This window comes from Microcebus murinus, chromosome 26 (assembly GCF_040939455.1).
Source record: "Microcebus murinus isolate Inina chromosome 26, M.murinus_Inina_mat1.0, whole genome shotgun sequence".
NCBI lineage: Eukaryota > Metazoa > Chordata > Mammalia > Primates > Cheirogaleidae > Microcebus > Microcebus murinus.
In genome coordinates, this window is record NC_134129.1 from 17,361,004 (window position 1) to 17,383,525 (window position 22,522).

At 39.9% G+C, this 22,522-nt stretch overlaps 1 protein-coding gene across 7 annotated transcripts in view; it reads left to right on the forward strand.

Annotated features, from left to right (window-relative positions):
- The window catches only part of FRYL (FRY like transcription coactivator), a 234,853-nt gene that overhangs the window by 81,387 nt on the left and 130,944 nt on the right, over positions 1 to 22,522 (forward strand). For all 7 annotated transcript variants that reach the window (XR_012915093.1, XM_075997948.1, XM_075997951.1 and 4 more), the window contains exon 4: positions 21,009 to 21,208. Coding sequence is in view for 6 of the 7 variants with exons in the window: in XM_075997948.1 (XP_075854063.1) it covers positions 21,089 to 21,208 (120 nt within the window). In the remaining variant the exon portion in view is untranslated. The remainder of the gene's footprint in view (positions 1 to 21,008; positions 21,209 to 22,522) is intronic.

A 22,522-nucleotide genomic window follows, 5' to 3' on the forward strand; every position in this document is an offset into this window, starting at 1 on the left:
GCCATTCCCTGCATGCTCATTCTTTAGACCAGTCGGAGTGGAATGAATAAAAGCTGGTAGGAAATAGCATGGAGACTGTCGTCCTGAAGGGTGATCAGTGAGGTGCATGGAAAATCTAGACGTGGCACGTGTTATGGCATCCGCTAGTTAAATTTTCCTTGGACGGAAATTCACCGGCCTTGGTTTTCTTGGGGCTCCGTGTTACGCAGGCAGAGTTTCTCATCCCTGTTCGTAGATGCAGGAGAGAGGAGATGGAACACAGCTCCCAGCTCCGCAGGGCTGTCAGATCTCAGTACTATTCCACAGTTGGGTTGGCGCAAAAACCTTAGTTTTGAAGCCACATAAGCTGTCTTAACGCAGCTGACGATTTAATACACTGATGACTTGGCCCCCGTCCTTGAAGTTATAATGAGTGATTTTCATATATAGTAAGTGTTCTTGAACATTCAGGATGACAGACTTAATTTCAGAATAAAGTGAAGTCAATAAAACTGATGCCATTGAGCTATTATTCTGCCCACAACCCCCCCCTTCCTGATATATGGATTTGCCTGAAATATTGATTTTTTTTTTCATTATATCAATGGTACTATGTCTCTCAAGATCTTAAACTACTTAGCATAGTCTATTTACTATTTCTTTTCTTTTATATCAATGGTGCTGTTTCTCTCAAGATCTTAAACTACTTACCATAGTCTATTTACTATTTCTTTTCTTTTCTTTTTTCTTTCTGTCTTTTTTTTTTTTTTAATATTTCTTTCTTTATTTTTTCCTGCTGACTAGGCTGAGAAACTTTTTTTTTTTTTTTTTTTGCCAAAATTATCATCCTAAGGTGGCATTCGGCTAAGGAATGAAGCGAACACGGGCTCTGTTATTATTTTTGTTTTGCCCAAAGGAAATTGAAGTATAGCAAAATCGTGACTTCTCCAAGGTCAGATGGTGACAAAGGGCTGGACGTGGAACCCAGTTGTTCCTGCCACCAACTGTGCTGCTTTTGCCTGAGCAAACGCATGAATAAAATATGAGAGGTTAAATTTAAATCTTTTCCCCTTTTTAACTCTTTACCCACATATTTGTTTGGTTTTGTTTTCTGAGCAAATGATAGAAAAAGAGGAAATACTGACATGAGGAAAAGCCCTCTTAAGATGAAGCTTTATTGAATGTAACAGCCCGAGGACATTTGCACATGGCCAAATATACTGCATTTATGATGGCTGTGTTTCTCTTTATTTTTGATCTGTAAGTAATTCTCCCATATGGAGATAGAGTTGTGCCAGATTGCAGAAAATTATCTTAGTTCTAGGAAAGTTTCTAAGTGAATATACATAGTTAAAATATTGGGAGAGTGATAATTACTGACTAATTTAAAGTTAAATGCTTTTACTAGTTAAAAAGGGAGACAGTCACAGAGAATACATTTTTTTTTTTGCTAAAATATAGTTTCTAATCTTTTTCTCTCCCTTTTCCCCTCTCTCTCCTTTCCCTATCCTCGCCATGCACTTTTTAAAAAATAGAAGACAGTTTTATCGTGAAGATACAGCTATAATGAAGACATGCTTATAGGAGGACACTGTATTACATCATAGCAGCTTGTCTTATGAAAACTTAGTTTCTTTAGGCGAATCTATGGAACGATGTGGTTATCTTGTTTTGTGACTACTTAAATATTTCTACATGTCAATGCCTCAACCCTGTAACCAGCCACAGCCAAATCTCATTTAATCATGTTTCCTGGGCAGGGCGCGGTGGCTCACGCCTGTAATCCTAGCACTCTGGGAGGCCGAGGCGGGAGGATCGCTCAAAGCCAGGAGTTCGAAACCAGCCTGAGCAAGAGCGAGACCCTGCATCTACTAAAAATAGAAAGAAATTAATTGGCCAACTAAAAATATATAGAAAAAATGAGCCGGGCATGGTGGCGCATGCCTGTAGTCCCAGCCACTCGGGAGGCTGAGGCAGGAGGATTGCTTGAGCCCAGGAGTTGGAGGTTGCTGTGAGCTAGGCTGACACTATGGCACTCTAGCCCAGGCAACAGAGTGAGACCCTGTCTCCAAAAAAAAAAATCATGTTTCCTGAATCCAAGAGTGAAGCCAAACCAGATGTTTGTACAGCTTTTTTTTTTTTTTAGCAGTATAATATTTTTAGTGGTATAATGATTCAGTCTGCGGGTAGCCTATTTATTTTCCCTGGGCATTCATAGTATATATATCTCTTGAAGGTGTTTTTACAATTGTAAAGCAATAGGTTACTACCAAAATGAAATTGCTAGTCTCAGTGTTCAATAAGCTCCTAACCATGTCTGCCATAGCCTTGGATAGGGGGAGAAATTGTTATTTTCCAGCAACTGTGGATATCTTTTTAATCTTCAATTATCTCTATTGTTTTGGGGGGGGGATTAAAAATATTAAGACCCTAGGAAAAGGACAATAGTTGGCTGTCTCTTTCTGGAGAGGTTTTCTAACACCAACACTTCTGAGTCAACCAGTGTTTATTGAGCATCTACTATGCTGCGGCAGCTAGAAAGAAAAAAGAATGGGATGTGATCTTTGCTCCCGTGGAGCTTGTAGAGAGAAGGTATACGTGCCAAGTCACAGTAATGAGGTCAAATGAGAGATGTCGTTATGTGTTCCGACTTCCCAAATGACTGTCACACATGAAGACAGCCCGCGCTTTCTCACAAAGTTTCGGTAGTTGCTGTTGTACGTTTTCCAAGTCAATGTATATATGAATAATAAAAATAAGGTTATTTTTAAATGACTTTTTTTTTTTTGAGACAGAGTCTCACTCTGTCGCCCAGGCTAGAGTGAGTGCCCTGGCATCAGCCTCGCTCACAGCAACCTCAATCTCCTGGGCTCAAACAATCCTCCTGCCTCAGCCTCCCCAGCAGCTGGGACTACAGGCATGCGCCACCATGCCTGGCTAATTTTTACTATATATATTTGTTAGTTGGCCAATTAGTTTCTTTCTATTTATAGTAGAGACGGGTTCTCGCTCTTGCTCAGGCTGGTCTCGAACTCCTGACCTTGAGCAATCCTCCTGCCTCAGCCTCCCCAGTAGCTGGGACTACAGGCATGAGCCACCGTGCCCGGCTCATTTTTTCTATATATATTTGTTAGTTGGCCAATTAATTTCTTTCTATTTTTAGTAGAGACGGGGTCTCGCTCTTGCTCAGGCTGGTCTCGAACTCCTGACCTTGAGCGATCCTCCCGCCTGGGCCTCCCAGAGCCAGTGCGTTCTTCATTTTTCATTCTTGCTTGGGTTAGCCAGATAGTCAACACTTCATTTGTTCTTCACTTCAAATATTACTGCATAGTTACACCCTTCGGTCTGTCTTTCTCTGCTCCTGGATCAATGGTCTTGTTCTTCCTTGTGTATTTAATGCTTATTTAGGCTGTGGTAAACGTGCAGGTGACTGAGATGCCAGGTGAGAGATGCAGTTGTTGGAATGAATTCACAATAGGCAAGAAGGCAGGAGCATAAATAGATGGCCCCTCTTACAATTTGATCGTTCATATTATACTAGTGATCTCTCTTGGGAACCATTCCTGAAGTAGGAATGAATAAAATAATTTCTTAGTGATTTTTTTTTTTTAAAGAAATAACATTTCCTTAAATTCCATTTGATTAAATTGCTTGGGAAGAAAAGGGAAAAACTTAATGTATTAATGGCCTTTATAAAAAAGAAAATAATTTTTCTATTAAATAAGTTATGTGTGTCATAGTTGCCCTTACCCTCCCAAAGGAAAAATAAAATAAAATCTATGGGTTTTGTCACTGAGTGTGACTTAAGAGCAGTGTGTATTATGGTTCTTTATCATTAATTATAATAATGTTTCTTATTTATATGATGCATTTGCATGATTTGTATTAATGTTTTTTTGTTTTTTGATTTTTGGTTTTTTTTTTGAGACTGAGTCTCACTGTGTTGCCCAGGCTAGAGTGCCGTGGCGTCAGCCTAGCTCACAGCAACCTCAGACTCCTGGGCTCAAGGGATCCTCCTGCCTCAGCCTCCCCAGTAGCTGGGACTATAGGCATGCGCCACCATGTCTGGCTAATTTTTTCTATTTATAGTTGTTTGGCTAATTTATTTCTATTTTTATAGTAGAGACAGGGTCTCACTCTTGCTCAGGCTGGTCTCGAACTCCTGACCTTCAGCGATCCTCCCGCCTTGGCCTCCCAGATTGCTAGGATTACAGGCGTGAGCCACTGCGCCCGGCCTTGTATTAATGTTAAATGTTACTTTTTATGTTCATCACTAGAGGCCCGCTGGTTTCGGAGCCTGCTTAGCTGGCAGAATGTGGATGCCATGCTGCTGAAGTTTGATTATAGTTGAGCTTATTTCTTTCAGTTACAACAATGAAGTGACATTCATATGGCCTAAATTCCGGATTTTGTCTCCTTGCCAACAGTTTTAGGCATTACTTCTTTTAAAACCTGAATCAGGAACTTTCTGTTAAACCAGCTGTGTAGTGAGGATGTTATCATTTAAAAGATTGGCTTAGTTCCCTGAAATCGATAAGACAAAAAGCAAGAGTCGGCACTGAGATCTGTTCCATTATATGTTTGTAATGTTACAGTCACAGATGCATTTACTATCCGTCTAATACCTCTTGTAATCATATTCATTTATAAAATTTATTTTGCATATGTATTTTTATGACAGCTGATATTTCAGTGAATTCAGTTTTTATCACAGATATAAAAATAGATAGATTGACCTGTATTAACCACCAGTGTGTAAGTTAAAATCTGAATAAGACATGACATATTAAGAAAATATATTTGCAATAGATTACTTGGATTGTTAGACAATCAGAAGTTCATAAATAGTTTTTCATACTCAGAGATGCTTTTCTTGGATTGCAAAAATAATTAAAAACCTATCCCTTAAAAAGCACATTATGCATTTGTTTAAATTTCAGTTAAGGCCTGTGTGTTAGTTGATTGAAATAATGCTTACCATTTATCGAAGTTCTTAAGGGTCTGGGATTGTGGTAAGTACTTACCACATGTGCACATGCGTGTAGCTGTGTGTACAGGCACATTACATGCATAAAACATTCATCAAATCTCATATCATGAAAATTTGGTGAGGAAAATTATTGCTGTTTTTTTAAAACGACTTTATCGTGGTATCCACTTAATACAAAGTTTTCAATTTGATAGTTTTTAGTGTCTTTCAGAGTTGTACAACTATCACTATTTTCTAATTGCAGAACATTTTGATCACTCCCAAAAAGAAACCTCATACTCATAAATCCATTTTATTTATTTATTTATTTGTTTGTTTATTTGTTTATTTATTTATTTTTGAGACAGAGTCTCACTCTGTTGTCCAGGCTAGAGTGAGTGCCGTGGCGTCAGCCTAGCTCACAGCAACCTCCAACTCCTGTGCTCAAGCGATCCTCCTGCCTCAGCCTCCCCAGTAGCTGGGACTACAGGCATGCGCCACCATGCCCGGCTAATTTTTTATATATATATATAGAATATATATATATATATTAGTTGGCCAATTAATTTCTTTCTATTTAGAGTAGAGACGGGGTCTCGCTCTTGCTCAGGCTGGTTTCGAACTCCTGACCTTGAGTGATCCTCCCGCCTCAGCCTCCCCGAGTGCTGGGAGAATAAAGATACATAGTTTAATCATGAGATTCAAAATCAGAAAAGTCTAGCATGGGTGGTCACAGTATTCACAGGCGACTGAGCGTGCCAATAGGGCAGTGGAACGTCTGTGTTGAGTTTCAAACCTCTGCTTCGTTAGCCTTGATGTCATGACCGTTGTCTGTCTGTCCACCTGCTATTGTAGCAGTGCCCAGACTCAGCCTTACATCGGGTGGGGCCTGTCCTATGCTAAGATGGGGGCTCAGGACAGCCCCAGTTCACGAGTCCAGGTGATCCGGCACCTGCCCAACCTCACCACAAATTTTGATCTTCGTCCTTCTAGTGCCTGGACTACGCGTCCTTGTGTCACAGCCTCGGGCTCTAATTGTTGGTGTGTGTTCCTTCCTGAGCCTTGCCTTGTCATGCTCTTTGACATTCTATTTCCTCCAAATAGGGGCCTCTGTTTTTGAAGAGAATGATGGTTTTTTTTAATAAAAACCAACCAAATAAAAAAAAAAATTCCTTGAAGAGAGTGAGGTTGTACTGACATACCTTTTTGTGGATTAAACTCACCTTCCTAGCTATAGGTCCACAGTTTCCTGTTTTTTTTTGTGTTTTTTTTTTTTAAGACTAGTCAAGTGCAGTAGTGAGGAGGGGGGAAAGTAGTAGAACAAGGAGTTCAATCTGTAACTGACTGTGAACAATCACGTGAGATAACTCACTACCTTCGGACCAGCCTCCTGTTCTTAGACTTTGCATCATGCACCTGTTTGCTAGGATAAGATCTGTTCTTGGCTGGACCTCGCTGGTGCTTTTTACCTGGTACCATATGGTCTAGATACCATCTTCTGCCTCTCTTACTAGATTTCTTACAACTTCCAACAATGTCGATATTCAGCTGTTAGCGTCTTTCCGTCTGTCCTGGTATTTACACCCAGCACCTCTTTGTGATCCCCTTTGTGTACTGATTGCTTAATATATATATTTTATTTTTTGAGACCATCTCACTCTGTTGCCCGGCCTAAAGTGCCGTGGCGTCAGCCTCGCTCACAGCAGCCTCAAACTCCTGGGCTCAAGCGATCCTCCTGCCTCAGCCTCCGGAGTAGCTGGGACTGCAGGCATGCGCCACCATGCCTGGCTGATTTTTTCTATATATATTAGTTGGCCAATTAATTCCTTTCTATTTTTAGTAGAGACGGGGTCTCGCTCTTGCTCAGGCTGGTTTTGAACTCCTGACCTTGAGCGATCCTCCCGCCTCGGCCTCCCAGAGTGCTAGGATGACAGGCGTGAGCCACCACGCCCGGCCTGTTACTAGATTTCTTAAAACCTCTAACAATGTCGATATTCAGTTGTTACACATCTTTCCGTCTGTCCTGGTATTTACATCTAGCGGCAATTTTGATCCCCTTTGTGTACTGATTGCTTAATATATGTATTTTATTTTTTGAGACAGTCTCACTCTGTTGCCCAGGCTAGAGTGCCATGGTGTCAGCCTAGCTCACAGCAACCTCCAACTCCTGGGCTCAAGCGATCCTCCTGCCTCAGCCTCCCGAGTAGCTGGGACTACAGGCATGCGCCACCATGCCCGGCTAATTTTTTCTATGTGTTTTTAGTTGACCAATTAATTTCTTTATACTTTTAGTAGAAACAGTGTCTCGCTCTTGCTCAGGCTGGTTTCAAACTCCTGACCTTGAGCGATCTTCCTGCCTCGGCCTTCCAGAGTGCTAGGGTGACAGGCGTGAGCCACCGCGCCCGGCCTCATTGCTTCATATTTTAAACATGACACCTGAGAGGTACCCTGCCTGTTGCAGGCATTGCCGGGTCCCAGATTACTGGGTTCTGGCCTGTTCTACTACAGGCCCGAACGCTTGGGCTTCTTTTCTGGAAGTAACTATTAAAATGTTTGCTGTCTCCTTACTGCACTGATAAGAGTTTCAACACAAGTTTGCTGACCTTGTACGGGATGCAGTAAGCCACGCTGTCTTGGTTCTTCTTCCTCCTAGTCTCTAGCTGTGTGTTGCTGCAGGACATCACCTGTTTGGTGGAATTCCTGAGTTTTATTTTAGATCCAGTAGCTGGTTTGTATTAAGCATGCTATTTCCCAATTTATTAAATTTTGCTCAAATCAGTAAAGTTTTGGGGTGGTCTTTTTGTTTTGTTTTGTTTTTTGAGACAGAGTCTCACTCTATTGCCCAAGCTAGAGAGAGTGCCATGGCGTCAGCCTCACTCACAGCAACCTCCAACTCCTGGCCTCAAGCGATCCTCCTGCCTCAGCCTCTCGAGTAGCTGGGACTACAGGCATGTGCCACCATGCCCGGCTAATTTTTTTGTATATATATTTTTAGTTGGTCAATTAATTTCTTTCTATTTTTAGTAGAGACGGGGTCTAATTCTTGCTCAGGCTGGTTTCAAACTCCTGACCTCAAGTGATCCTCCCGCCTTAGCCTCCCAGAGTGCCACGATTACAGGCATGAGCCACCACGCCCAGCCAAGGGTGGTTTTTTTAATATATATATACACAAAAAGAGAATTGAAGAGAAATCCATTTGGATGGGGAAGGATGTAAAAGCCCAATTCCAATTTTTTTGTTAAACTTGTTCCTCTCAGAAGACAATGAATTGCAAATGTGATCACAAGTCATAGTAGAAATCATATGAATTGTTTTATAAGCTGTATTTTCAGTTCTATTATTGACACATGATACAGAAAGTAGTTAAGGCATTCATAAAGAATGAAGAATGAACTAATATCCATTAATGTGTAATATAGTAACAATGTAACATAATAAACAGACTTGCACGGGGTACATTAAGTGCATCCTTTTTTGTTTAAAACAATCTGCACAGTAGTATTTTGGAACAATGTATAAATGAGTCATTTTTTTTTCTTGCCTCCAGTGTATCTTGGAATGGGATAAATGAGTCATTTTTTATTATAGATAGCAGTGCTGCGGAATAAAAGTAAAAGGTGATTTTAATAAAATGGCCTTGGTAATGTTATTGAAGTTAAGGTTACTACTTTTTTTTTTTGAGACAGAGGCTTTTTTGCCAAAGCTAGAATAAGTGCCGTGGCGTCAGCCTAGCTCACAGCAACCTCCAACTCCTGGGCTCAAGCGATCCTCCTGCCTCAGCCTCCCGAGTAGGTGGGACTACAGGCATGCGCCACCATGCCCGGATCATTTTTTGTATATATTTTTAGTTGGTCAATTAATTTCTTTTCTATTTTTAGTAGAGATGGGATCTCACTCTTGCTCAGGCTGGTTTTGAACTCCTGACCTTGAGCCATCGTCCTTGGAGAGAGGGAGAGAGACAGAGAGAGAGAGAGAGAGAGAGAGGTGTCAAGTTCTTTTTAACTACCAGCTCACAGCAGGAAAGAATGGAGCAAGAACTCATTCAAGGCTGAGCGTGGTGGCTCACGCCTATAATCCTAGCACTCTGGGAGGCCGAGGCAGGAGGATCGCTTGAGGTCAGGAGTTCAAGACCAGCCTCAGCAAGAGCGAGATCCCGTCTCTACTAAAAAAAAAAAGAAAGAAATTAATTGGTCAACTAAAACTATACAGAAAAAAAAAATTAGCTGGGCATGGTGGTGCATGCCTGTAGTCCCAGCTTACTTGGAGGCTGAGGCTGGAGGATCACTTGAGCCCAGGAGTTGGAGGTTGCTGTGAGCTAGGCTGATGCCACGGCACTCTAGCCTGGGCAACAGAGTGAGACTCTGTCTCAAAAAAACAAAACAAAACAAAACAAAACAAAACAAAACAAAAACCTCATTCAACACCCAGGAAGGACAGGCCCAAGTCATTCATGGCACCTCCCATTAGCCCCCGCTTCCAACATTGGGGATCAGATTTGCATATGAGGTTTAGAGGCTCAAGTACCCAAATTAGAGCAGCTGCCATGTGAAGTTATTTCATCTGCTAAAAGGGAGGGAGAAGGGTGAAGGAAGATTTTTCAGGAATCTACATAGAATATGATTTGGTTCTGAACTTAAAATTTAGCCAGGCAGAAAAAAACGATTACTTTAGTCGTGATGGGGTTTGATGACTAGACTAGATATGGAATAGAAGGTGCAGGGAGGAATTAATGCCAATTCTAAAACTTACTTGTTGAAATCTCACCCTATTAAATCACAGAGAATGAGAAATCAGAGAATTGACAAGGCACTAAGACAATGAGGTCTGAGGCCTGGGAAGTGAAGGAATTGAAACCCTGAGAGAGAGAACAATTCATCAGGATTTCTAATACGAACTGGGAGAATCATATTTGAATTTTTAAAACTAGAATTTTGAACAGTTTCATCGATTCTTCACTTTGCTAACGCCCTAACATGCATTTATTTAAATTTCTCTGAACTGCTTGATGGATATTATTTGTTGTATTATATAAAGATTGTTTCTTCACTTATTATAGTGCTTTTGAAAATTTTCAGTGATCTAAGTTAATTTTAAATAAAATAGGCCGGGCGCGGTGGCTCACGCCTGTCATCCTAGCACTCTGGGAGGCTGAGGTGGGAGGATCGCTCCAGGTCCAGGAGTTCGAGACCAGCCTAAGCAAGAGTGAGACCCTGTCTCTACTATAAATAGAAAGAAATTAATTGGCCAACTAATAATATATATAGAAAAAATCATCTGGGCACGGTGGCACATGCCTGTAGTCCCAGCTACTAGGGAGGCTGAGATAGGAGGATTGCTTGAGCCCAGGAGTTTGAGGTTGCTGTGAGCGAGGCTGATGCCACGGCACTCACTCTATCCCGGGCAACAGAGTTGAGACTCTTGTTTCAAAAAAAAAATCAATGCATTGGGGCAGGTATCCCACTTTAGAAGGATAGCGAAGTTCACAACCCTGGCTGCACATTAAGTAGAATGACCTTGGGGAGCTTTCAAAAACATGCAGGGGCCTGTGCTGTACTCCAGCGACGTTGATTCTGATTTAAGGTGTGGCCAGGGACGGCTGGCAAAATTCAGGATCCAGTGGGAAAGCTTGGCTTTGTCAGAATGCTGAGAGTGGATGTGAAATCTTTTTCAGGGCGTGAAGTCATAATAAATGGTGTGATGATCAAGTTTTGATAAATTTGCCAATTTACTAATCCACAGTGAGAAGTTCGCCAAGTGGACGTTAATGCTAGAGCTGGCAGACCGTCCTTTGCTCTCTTTGTGGCATAAGCTTGTCCAAAACTAATTTATCATCAGAAGGTTGCACAGAGAGGCTCAAGATCAAAGAAATTTATGCCCTGCTCTAGGGGCAAGAATACTTACTCTTTTGTTCAGAACACCTTCTGCAGTGGGGTGTACTTAGGTGGGCATTTATATTTCTTTCTTTCTTTTTTTTTTAGTTGGTCAATTAATTTCTTTCTGTTTTTAGTAGAGACAGGGTCTCGCTCTTGCTCAGGCTGGTCTCGAACTCCTGACTTTGAGCAATCCTCCCGCCTCGGCCTCCCAGAGTGCTAAGATTACAAGCGTGAGACACCGTGCAAGAGCTCTTTGAATGCTTTATATTTTCTGTCGTCTACATTAGAATAATATTTTTCCAACTTTGTCCTTTCTTGTTTATGGTGTCATTTACCCTAGATGTTTTACACTTTTGTTTGGTTAAATGCATTCATCTTCCTCCTGTTTTTTTTTTTTCCTTTTATTATTTTGGTTTTCTATATTGCTTCCAGGTTTCTTCTACCTGGATTATATATATATAAAGATTCCTAATTTCTTCTAAGATTTTGAAAAATGAATTTTTAAATTCATATCCAATCAGGTCTTTGGTTTTTGAATATAGCATATTTATTTTTCACCAGATGAATAACCAGATGTTTCAACATTATTACTAAATAGATCATCCTTTCACTTCTAATTTTGCTCATGTTGAATTCTTTTTTTTTTTTTAAAGGCATCAAAAGAGAAAAGCAGAATTCTTATTTTGGAATAAGGAGTTTCTTTTACATTAATCTGATTTATCTATATTTATGTCCAGTGAGTTGATTATTGTTATGATATAGTTGTTTAATGTTGAATTTTGATAGTATGTTTTGAATATAGTTATATTGTCATCTGATTTAGAAAATATTCTTTGTAGATTCTAAAAATATTTTGTTTGGCTTTTCTTGAGAGTTCATTCTTCTACGTATATTCCAATATAGTTTTATCAAGTATAACCCAGACAAAAGAAATTTTAACTGGAGTTGTGCTAATTAATATATTTTGTGGGAATTGATACTTATGATAATAAATCTTCCCATCTATAAATATGTCTTTCCCTGTGTTCATATCTTTTATGCCCTTTAAGAAGTTCTTGTAGTTTCTTCCATAAGTCCTATGGTTTTCTTATTAAATTTATCCTCACCTATTTTATATTTGTGAATGCAAGATTTTTTATTCCTTTTCACTTCTAGATAACGATTGCTACTTAATATAGAAGTTTCATGTCTTTTTGTAAAATATTTATAACAGTGATTTGATTTTCTTACATTATGCATTTATTTATATTGTCCCATAACCTCGTGGATGGTGTTGAATAACCATCAGGCAAGAATCAGCATCTCTTGTTTAGTTTCTGTTTTTCATTGAAACAGGTTTGGGTGTTTTTAACGTCTATAGTATTTGCTCCTAGTGTTTGTTAAATATTTGCTCTCTTCACCTCTGGATGCTGGATACGGTTAGGAGTGCAGTTGTCTGTCTTCATCTGCTAATCGAGTGTGGGTCAGACTGCTGCAGTGTTTTAAGGAGTAACTGCAAGAGCAATGGGAGGGAAAACAGCCTCTGCCTCTTTGAGCCTCAGTTAGCATCCTGCTAGGGTAGTAGGAGGAAGCCCCTCTTTCCCACCTTGTCTCAGCCTCAGAGGTTGCGGGGACTCCGCCCACTGATCAGTTTCCATTCAGTTTCTTAGGCATCAGGGGAAATGGCTGCACCGTCTACACAGTGCAGCTGTCTGCCTTTCTGGGAGCCCAGTTGTGCTTGCTGGATAGATCCTGCAGGATCCTGGTGTCCAGATTCTCACTTGAAGGTTGCCCTGTGCCGATCTCCCCAGGCCCATACCCCAGCCAGAGGAGAGAAGTCGACCACAATAGCCTTTTCCCTGGCGGTGAATATTTTTATGGGAGGGGAGGAGGAGTGGAGAACAAAAAAAAAAAAAAAAAAATGAAAACAATGTTTCTCCTTGCTTCTGATACATACTCCTAGTTGAGACATAATTCACCTTGTTCATTTGCTACAAGAGAAGCAAAAGACGTTAAATAATTTGGCCGAGATTATAATGATACTAAGTAGCCAAGTCAAGACTAGGGCCCTTGTTTTCTGACTGCCGGGTCTATACACATTTTTTTTTTTAAATCTCACGTTATCTCTAGGTTTTTACAATCGTTTCTCAGCTGAGCTTCTTGAAGGTTACCAGAAAAGCACAAGAAAATAACCGCAGGAAACTCTGGCAGAGTGAATAATGGAATATTTAGATGAGAGGTCATTTCTCCTGAGCTTGATAATGAGTGATATTTCTGTAGTAGACTTCAAGTAAAAAAACACTGGATACGTGCCAAAGATGTCATGGGACTTCTATGTTTAGAAACTATTTTCAATGGGAAAGTTTAGTTTAGGATAAATAAACACTTTAGGAACAGCTGTCTAAAGAACGAGCAAAAGTCTTAATTTTTCTATCCATTGAAATTGAACAAGAAGCAGAAACCTTGGACTGAATAGTGAGCAAAGATGATTTCATTCCCACAAAATAGAAAGCAAGTATTTGAGAATAGAATTAATAGATAGAGCTCCTGCTAAGGAGAGGATACATTTTTCTGTGCATTTAAAAGAAGATGAGTTAGTGGAGGATGTGTCAGCTACTAGACAAGGCGTCTTTTTCCCCCCCCCTCTCTCTCTGTTGCCCTGGCTGGAGTGCAGTGGCGTCATCATAGCTCACAGCAACCTCAAACTCCTGGGCTCAAGTGATCCTTGATTCCTGCCTCAGCAATTCCTGCCTCAGCTTCCCAAGTAGCTGGGACTACAGGCATGTGTCACATCGCCTGGCTAATTTTTCTATTTTTAGTAGAGTCTGGGGTCTCACTCTTGCTCAGGCTGGTCTCAAACTCCTGCGCTCAAGCGATCCTCCCTCCTCGGCCTCCCTGAGTGCTAGGATTACAGGCATGAGCCACCGTGCCCAACCTTAGACAAGGAGTCTTAAAGATGTCATATAGTCTCAAATAAATTTGTGAAGGCATGCATAAATTTGGAAGTATAGTAACAACAGCTGAAGGTTGTGTATAAATAGGAATATTTGTGTCAAAGAGTAAGAAAACCTATCGTCAAGTTATACTAATTAAAAGTATGATACTGACACAAAAATAGATTATTAGCAGAATAGAAAGCCCAGAAAGCATATTTGAATGTGGATTTAGCTTATGGTAGTGAATAAAATCAGTGACAGAATTTCGTAAATGAACCCAGGAGAATTGATTAAATATTGAGGAAAAAAATAAAATAATATCTTTACTTAATATCAGTAGCCCAAATAAATTCCACTTGGATGACAGAATTAAAAATGGAAAAATAAAACTAACTTTAAGAAAGTTAAAAGAAAATACAAGTAAGTGTCTAATCAAAGTGGGAAGCCTTTTTTTTTCTTTAGCCCTTTTTATGCAAATGAATTTGAAGATGCAACCAGGCCAGGTGGTGGCTCACGCCTGTAATCCTAGCACTCTGGGAGGCTGGGGTGGGAGGATTGCTTGAGGTCAGGAGTTTGAGACCAGACTGAGCAACAGTGAGACGCCATCTCTACTAAAAATAGAAAAAAATTGTCTGGGCATGGTGGCATGAGCCTGTAGTCCCAGCTCCTCGGGAGGCTGAGGCAGGAGGAACACTTGAGCCCAGGAGTCTGAGGTTGCTGTGAGCTAGGCTGACGCCACGGCACTCTAGCTTGGGCAACAGAGTGAGACTCTGTCTCAAAAGAAAAAAAAAAAAAGATGCAACCAAAATACTTGATTTGGGAAATGGTTATTCTAAGCAAATACTATGTTAAGAATCTAGACCTTGAAAGTAGGATATATCAGAACTTGGTAATTCTGGCAGAAATCAGAAATAGTCACTACTGTGAAAGTTGTTGGAAATCAGAGTGGTACCATGCCCATGTGACAAGTGATTTTAATTTGGAGTCAATTTCTTCATCATAAATAGACTCTAAGAGTGATATTTTGTATCTAATTCCTACAAGCCAATTGTTAAACCATTGGTGGCTTAAAATCAGCCGTGGTGTAAATATTTACACCAGGGGTATTGGCAGGTGCTGCAAATTGGGACTTTTTTTTTTTTTTTTTTTTTAAGAGAGCCATTTACCAGCATATCACTTGAAATAAGAATAGGCTTGTTAGAATTAAAAGAGATAATACTTTATTAAGGTATTTTGTGTATTAAATGGTGTTTCAATTCCATCAGATGTAAACAGTATTTGGTATGTTTTTCGCTAACGTGGAAGGATTTTGACGTGTTACCTTGTCTTACAACTCATTCCCTGCTCTTGATAAACTGCATTTGTACACCGAAGTCATAAGTGATGCCTTCGTGTTACGCCTCTCAACACACATAATGCACACATTACTTATATGTATTTTTTTTTTCATCTTCACACACAGTTGCTTTCAAATGGAGTTTTCCCCTGGACGGTTAGTTGAAAGGCATTACCAATTCAGCTGGCCCTATCAGAAGATAAAATTTGCTGTGATTCCCTTATACCCATTTGACTTTCTTTGTTTCTGCCTTTAATCCGCCTACCACATAAACTGATTTGTGTTTTTGACATTTTATTTTTAATTGCCTTATGAACTAACTGTTTCCTGTCTTTGAGCTTGATCCAAGCACATTATTGTTGTAAGCTTTAGCTCGAGCTGTCGTTTATTTGTTCTGCCTCTTCCAAGACACTTTTGGTTCTGGCCGACAGGGATGGGGTAAGCTTGTTATTCTTTTCTTTCCTTTTTAAATTAATAGACTTTATTATTTTTTTTTTTAGAGTGATTTCAGGTGATTGTATAGAAAACTTGAGTAGAAGGTACAGAGAGTTGCTTTATTCCCAGGCCCATTTTTCCTTATTGTCAGTGTGTTTGTTACCATTGATGAAATAATTTTGCTACATTATTTTAATTAACTAAATCGCATAGTTTACATTAGGACTCACTGTTTCTGCTGCACATTCTATGGGTTTTGGCAGTTGTATAATGACATATATCCACCCTATAGTATCATATCAAGGAATTTCATTGCCCTAAACATCCTCTGTGTTCTTCCTATCTATCGCTTCCTTCCCCAAGGCCCTGGCTACCACTGATCTCTTCATTGTCTCTATAGTTTTGTCTTTTCCAGAATGTCATTTAGTTTGTAGCCTTTTCAAATTGGCTTCTTTTTCTTAGTAATATGCATTCAAATTTCCTTCATGACTCTTCAGAGCTTCATAACTCATTTCTTTTTAGCCCCGAATAATACTCCATTGTCTGGACGTATCACAGTTTATTTATCCGTTCACCTACTGAATGACATTTCCGTGGCTTCCAAGTTTTACCAATTATGAACAAAGCTGCCATAAACACACCCATGTGCAGGTTTTTGTGTGGGCAGTTTTCAGCACCCTTGGGTAAATACCAAGGGACATGCCTGCTGGATCACATGGTAGGAGCATGTTTAGTTTTGCAAAAATCCACCAAACTGTCTATTTTAAAGTGACTGTACCTTGTTGCATTCCCATCAGCAACGAATGAGAGTTCCACTCCACCACCCTTACTACCATTTGATATTGTCAGTGTTTTGGACATTAGCCATGCTAATAGGTATGTAGTAGTATATACCATTGTTTTAATTTGCAATTCCCTGGAGAAACGAGGTTGAGCATATTTTGGCATGCTTATTTGCTATCTGCATGTCTTCTTTGGTGAGGTTTCTGTTCATATCTGGTGCCCATTTCTAAAATGTGTTGTTTTTTTTCTTATTATTGTTGCGTTTTAAGTGTTCTTTATGTATTTTGGATCCCAGCCCTTTATCAGGTATATGTTTCCAAAGATTTTCTCCCAATCTGTGGCTTGTCTTTTCATTCTTATAATAGTGTCTTTTGCAGAGTAGAAGTTTTTATTTTAATAAAGTCCAACTTACAATTTTTTTCTTTCATGGATCTTAATGATGACTTTTTTTTTTTTTTTTTGAGACAGAGTCTCGCTTTGTTGCCCTGGCTAGAGTGAGTGCCATGGTGTCAGCCTAGCTCACAGCAACCTCAGACTCCTGGGTTCAAGCGATCCTCCTGCCTCAGCCTCCCGAGTAGCTGGGACTACAGGCATGCGCCACCATGCCCGGCTCATTTTTTTCTATATAAATTAGTTGGCCAATTAATTTCTTTCTATTTATACTAGAGACGGGGTCTCGCTCTTGCTCAGGCTGGTTTCGAACTCCTGAACTTGAACAATCCTCCCGCCTCGGCCTCCCAGAGTGCTAGGATGACAGGCGTGAGCCACCGCGCCCGGCCTTGATGAGATGATGACTTTTTATCCAAAAAGTCACCAACAAACCCAAGGTCACCTAGATTTTCTCCTATCTTCTAGAAGTTTTATAGTTTTGCATTTTACATTTTGATCTATGATCCATTTTCAGTAAATTTTTGTGAAAGGTGTAAGTTCTATGTCTAGATTTCTTTTTTTACCATAAGGGTGTCTGGTTGTTCTAACACCATTTGTTGAAAAGTCTTCCTTTTGTCATTGAATTTATTTTACTCTCTTGCTGAAGATCAGTTGAGTATATTTGCGTGGGTCTATTTCTGGGCTCTTTATTCTTTCCCACTGATTTATTTGTGCTTTCGCCAGTATCATACTTGATCTTCTCCTTGAGTATTTAGTGTTGGCTATTCTGAGTCATTTGCCTTTCCATACAAGCTTTAGAGTCAGTTTGTTGATAGCCACAAAATAACTTGCGGGAGATAGGCTTGCCTTTGAAACTACAAATTTTGCAATGGCTTTTTAAATTCAGGGATATTTTTGACTTTTGTTCTTGTTTCAAATCTATTTACCTTATACCTTTTCTTTCATAGGTGGTCATCAAAATTTTTATTGTTAGCCAATATAGTGTGTAAGTAATAATTATTCTAATTAATAACCAATTCCATAGTATACAACAATTTATTATTTATATAAATCTTTCTTTTTTTTTTTTTTTTTTTGAGACAGAGTCTCACTCTGTTGCCCAGGCTAGAGTGAGTGCTGTGGCATCAGCCTAGCTCACAGCAACCTCCAACTCCTGGGCTCAAATGATCCTCCTGCCTCAGCCTCCCGAGTAGCTGGGACTACAGGCATGCACCACCATGCCCGGCTAATTTTTTACTGTATGTTTTTAGTTGGCCAATGAGTTTCTTTCTGTTTTTAGTAGAGATGGGGTCTCACTCTTGCTTAGGCTGGTTTCGAACTCCTAACCTTGAGCAATCCTCCTGCCTCGGCCTCCCAGAGTGCTGGGATTACAGGTGTGAGCCACCGCACCCGGCCTAAAGTAGTAATTTTTATCCCTAAAGACCTCTTCTTAGAGGTGAGTGAGCTATAGTCAGCTTTCGCAGACTTCACTAGGGTCATTTTATTTTTTGATTTTAATTTTTAGAGGCAGAGTCTTGCTCTATTGCCTAGGCTGGAATGCAGTGGAGTGATCACAGCTCACCACAACCTCCAACTCCTGGGTTCTAGCAGTTTCCCGCCTCAGCCTCCCAAGTAGCTGGGACTACAGGCGCCACCATGCCTAGCTAATTTTTTTTGTTGAGAGATGGGGTCTTGCTATATTGCCCAGGCTGGTCTCAAACTCCTGGTCTCAAGGGATCCTCCCACCTCATCCTCCCAAAGTACTGGGATCATAGGTGTGAGCCACCATGCCCAGCCTCAGGGTCGTTTTAGACTACATTTAGCTACCTGCAGGGATTCCAAAATACCTCAACTGCTGAGAATTACTATTATTTTGAGGGATATTACTATTTGGAATATTGTGCAGAGGAGAATGATGGGGGCAGAAAAAAAGTAATGAACCTAAACACATATCACTTTAAGGGTTATACACTATGTCTCTTCTTACTTGTCTCTTCTTTTTGACTGAATTTAAATTTATAAGGATATAGGGGTCTTATAAGCACGAAGAATATATTAAGTATACTAAGTACAGTGCTATAGGGAGAATAAGCCATCCCAAAATACTGGTATTTATTTTTTATTTGCACTTTATCTAAGAGAAGGATTAGGCATGCCAGCTTTTAGATCCCCGGATTTTAATTATTTAGGTTTGGCTTTATTCTTATCACTGTCTTAGAGTTTAGTAGATTTATATTCCAAGAATGTTTAATATGGCATTGGGTTTTTCCAGTTTCTAATTCAAGCCTGAATTGTGTTCTTAGGAATTATACTCTAACAGTATGTGTTTATTCTTTCATAAGCTTATGTAAATGTTTCAAAATTCTGTAATAGCATGTAGAGAAATATTACTACTTGGCAATATAAAATATTTAATTCTAGTAACATCAAGTTACTCCAGTAATGTGGAAGCTAGCCTTCTTTTTCCCCTACTTGGAGTGATTATCCCTGGTTTTCTCCTATTAGCAGAAATGAGAAAAATTCACACATCTTTTACCAAGGCTAAATAGGAGGTCGAGGCAGGAGGATCGCTCGAGGTCAGGAGTTCGAAACCAGCCTGAGCAAGAGCGAGACCCCATCTCTACTATAAATAGAAAGAAATTAATTGGCCAACTAATATATATAGAAAAAATCAGCCGGGCATGGTGGCGCATGCCTGTAGTCCCAGCTACTCGGGAGGCTGAGGCAGGAGGATCGCTTGAGCCCAGGAGTTTGAGGTTGCTGTGAGCTAGGCTGACGCCACGACACTCACTCTAGTCTGAGCAACAAAGCAAGACTCTGTCTCAAATTTAAAAAAAAAAAAAAAAGGCTAAACATTAGGATGGAATACAAAGTTGGGGGAAACAACTTTAATACATAAAAAATGTTATCTAATTTTTGTTTCTAGAATATTAATGAGGTTAAATATAATTTTCATGTTTATGGACCTCTTCTATTGTATCATTTGTAATTTGTTCATGTCTTTTGTCCTGTTTTAATTTGAGGGCATAGTTCTTTTTCTAATCAATTTCATTAGAGCTTCATGCATAGAAATGAAAGTGACTAACTCTGTACCTATTATATACCATACATATTTTTCCTGCCTCCTAATTTTATTTCATTTATATATATATCTATTCTTAATGATTCTTCTTGCATTTAACACTATATTTTGAACATTTTCCCATGCCATTTGGTATTTTTTGATAATGTTATTTCAAATGTCTGTATGGAATTCAGTTTATTAGATTATAAAAATAATTTATTTTGCTAATCCCCATTTATGGAGATGAAGTTTCAGTTTTCAAACTTGAAATGTTACTATCTTGGATGATAACTTAGAAATAAAGTCTTTCCTAAAAATTTGGCTGTATTGGCAAATTTCTAAACATGCAATTATGATACCTTGGAATATTTGGTTGTGCTTAATTTTTAAGGAAGTAGAAGACAGTAAAGGCAAGTTATTTGAGAGGTCATTTTAACTAAAAAAAATTTTTTTTTCTTTTTTTTTTGAGACAGAGTCTCACTCTGTAGCCCGGGCTAGAGTGAGTGCCATGGCATCAGCCTAGCTCACAGCAACCTCAAACTCCTGGGCTCAAGCGATCCTCCTGCCTCAGCCTCCCGAGTAGCTGGGACTACAGGCATGCGCCACCATGCCCGGCTAACTTTTTGTATAAATATTAGTTGGCCAATAAATTTCTATTTATAGTAGAAACGAGGTCTCCCTCTTGCTCAGGCTGGTTTCGAACTCCTGACCTCAAGCGATCCTCCTGCCCCGGCCTCCCGGAGCACATTTAGTCTTGTGCTTTCTGTTCCTAGTGCTTTGCCTTGCTGCTGCTTTTTCATCATTCAGGCCCAAGTTCAAGTGCAGTTTCTTCAGCGAACGCCGTTTCCCCGGCATGTCTTCCAAAGTAGTATTGCCTTTCAGTCCCCTAAGCCCGTTCCTGTTTCATTTACCCAGATCTGTTTTCTCTCCTTCGTTGCATTTGACTGTCCGATTAAGGTCTGTTCATTGAGTAAGTATTTATTGTGCACCTAGTATATGCCAGGTGTTGTTCTTGGGATTCACCAGGAACAAAGAAGATAAAAGAGAGTCCCTGTTCTTATGCAATTCACAGTCGTAGGGTGGAGAAAGAAACAGGACATAATAACGACAATGTATAACTAAATCGTACTTATGTTAGGCAGAGCGTTAGGAGGTGGCGTGAAATAGACAGAAATGGAGATTGGGAGATCTGGATGGGGTAGGGGCAGGACACGTATTAATTAAAGTGGGGATGGGGGGCCTCTTTGAGTTGATTGCTAAAGCAGGGTTCTTTTGTTTCTTTTAGCTTCGGCTCCTGTCAGCAAAGTGAATAAGTACTGTGCTTCTCCCAGCTTTCATCCCACGTGTGGAAGGAAGAATATCATCATGTCCAACATCACGATCGACCCAGACGTCAAGCCTGGGGAGTATGTCATTAAGAGCCTCTTTGCAGAATTTGCCATTCAAGCTGAAAAGAAAATTGAAGTTGTAATGGCTGAACCGTTGGTGAGTAGAGCTGACTTCCAGATCTGAAACGTTTTCTCGACTTTTGCATGAATCATTACAATACAGATTTTCCAAAGGAAATACTCTACTTGGAAAAAAAAAAACATTAGGGGCTGGTGGTGATGTTGAAAGCCGCTTTAGAATCCACTTTGATAAGTTACTGCGGGCCACAAATGAACAAAAATGGGTTTCACCAGTGGGATTTGTGGAGATAGATAAAAGATAACAGGAAATGAAGGAGATTTTAGAAGATTCTGTGAGTTAACGCCAAGACCCTAAGCATACTTCCAGTAGACAAGCGAACGTATTTTTGCACTTACATTTCGTGAGTCATACTTGCAGAATGTGAAGAGCTCTGTGCAAGTAGAGCCAATGGCAGGGGGAAGGAAAGAGAGAGAGAAACTGAAAACAAATGTTTGGCTCGGTTTCTGAAGAGTTGTAAATGCTATTATGATAGATAATCCAGCGGTTGAACAATAAGAGGGAGAAGAGATTGAAGACAGACGTTTTAGCTATTGTATGTAGCTGGAAAACCTTTTCTTCATCTAAAACACAAATATTATCACCCTTCTGCCTTAAAAACTCTTGCTTGCTTTTCATGGCTATGGAATAAATCCAAGCTGTTGACAATTCTTTCCAGGCTCTTCATTGCCTTGTTAAAGTTTGTGTAATATTTTCTTATTCTCCTACCTTGTCGTATGTTTTAGTACTTGAAATACCTTCTATCTATTTTTCTGACCTGGTGTGGGTGATCTTATTTTTCTCTCAATCTAAAATGCTTTTAAAGGCCGGGCGCTGTGGCTCACGCCTGTAATCCTAGCTCTTGGGAAGCCGAGGCGGGCGGATTGCTCCAGGTCAGGAGTTCGAAACCAATCTGAGCAAGAGCGAGACCCCGTCTCTACTATAAATAGAAAGAAATTAATTGGCCAACTGATATATATATAAAAAATTAGCCGGGCATGGTGGCGCATGCCTGTAGTCCCAGCTACCCGGGAGGCTGAGGCAGGAGGATCACTTGAGCCCAGGAGTTTGAGGTTGCTGTGAGCTAGGCTGACGCCACGGCACTCACTCTAGCCTGGGCAACAAAGCGAGACTCTGTCTCAAAAAAAAAAATAAATAAAAAAATAAAATGCTTTTAACTCCTGTTTTTTTAAAAAATCTACTCATCCTTCCAGACTTCCCATATGTTCTTTCTAACATAGTGATCCTCCCCAAAGCTAAGTGAATCTTTGTTCTGCCATAAAAATCTGCACATACTCGAAGATTGTGATTATGTCATATTATAGTTAATTGCTTGCATGTTTATCACCTCGG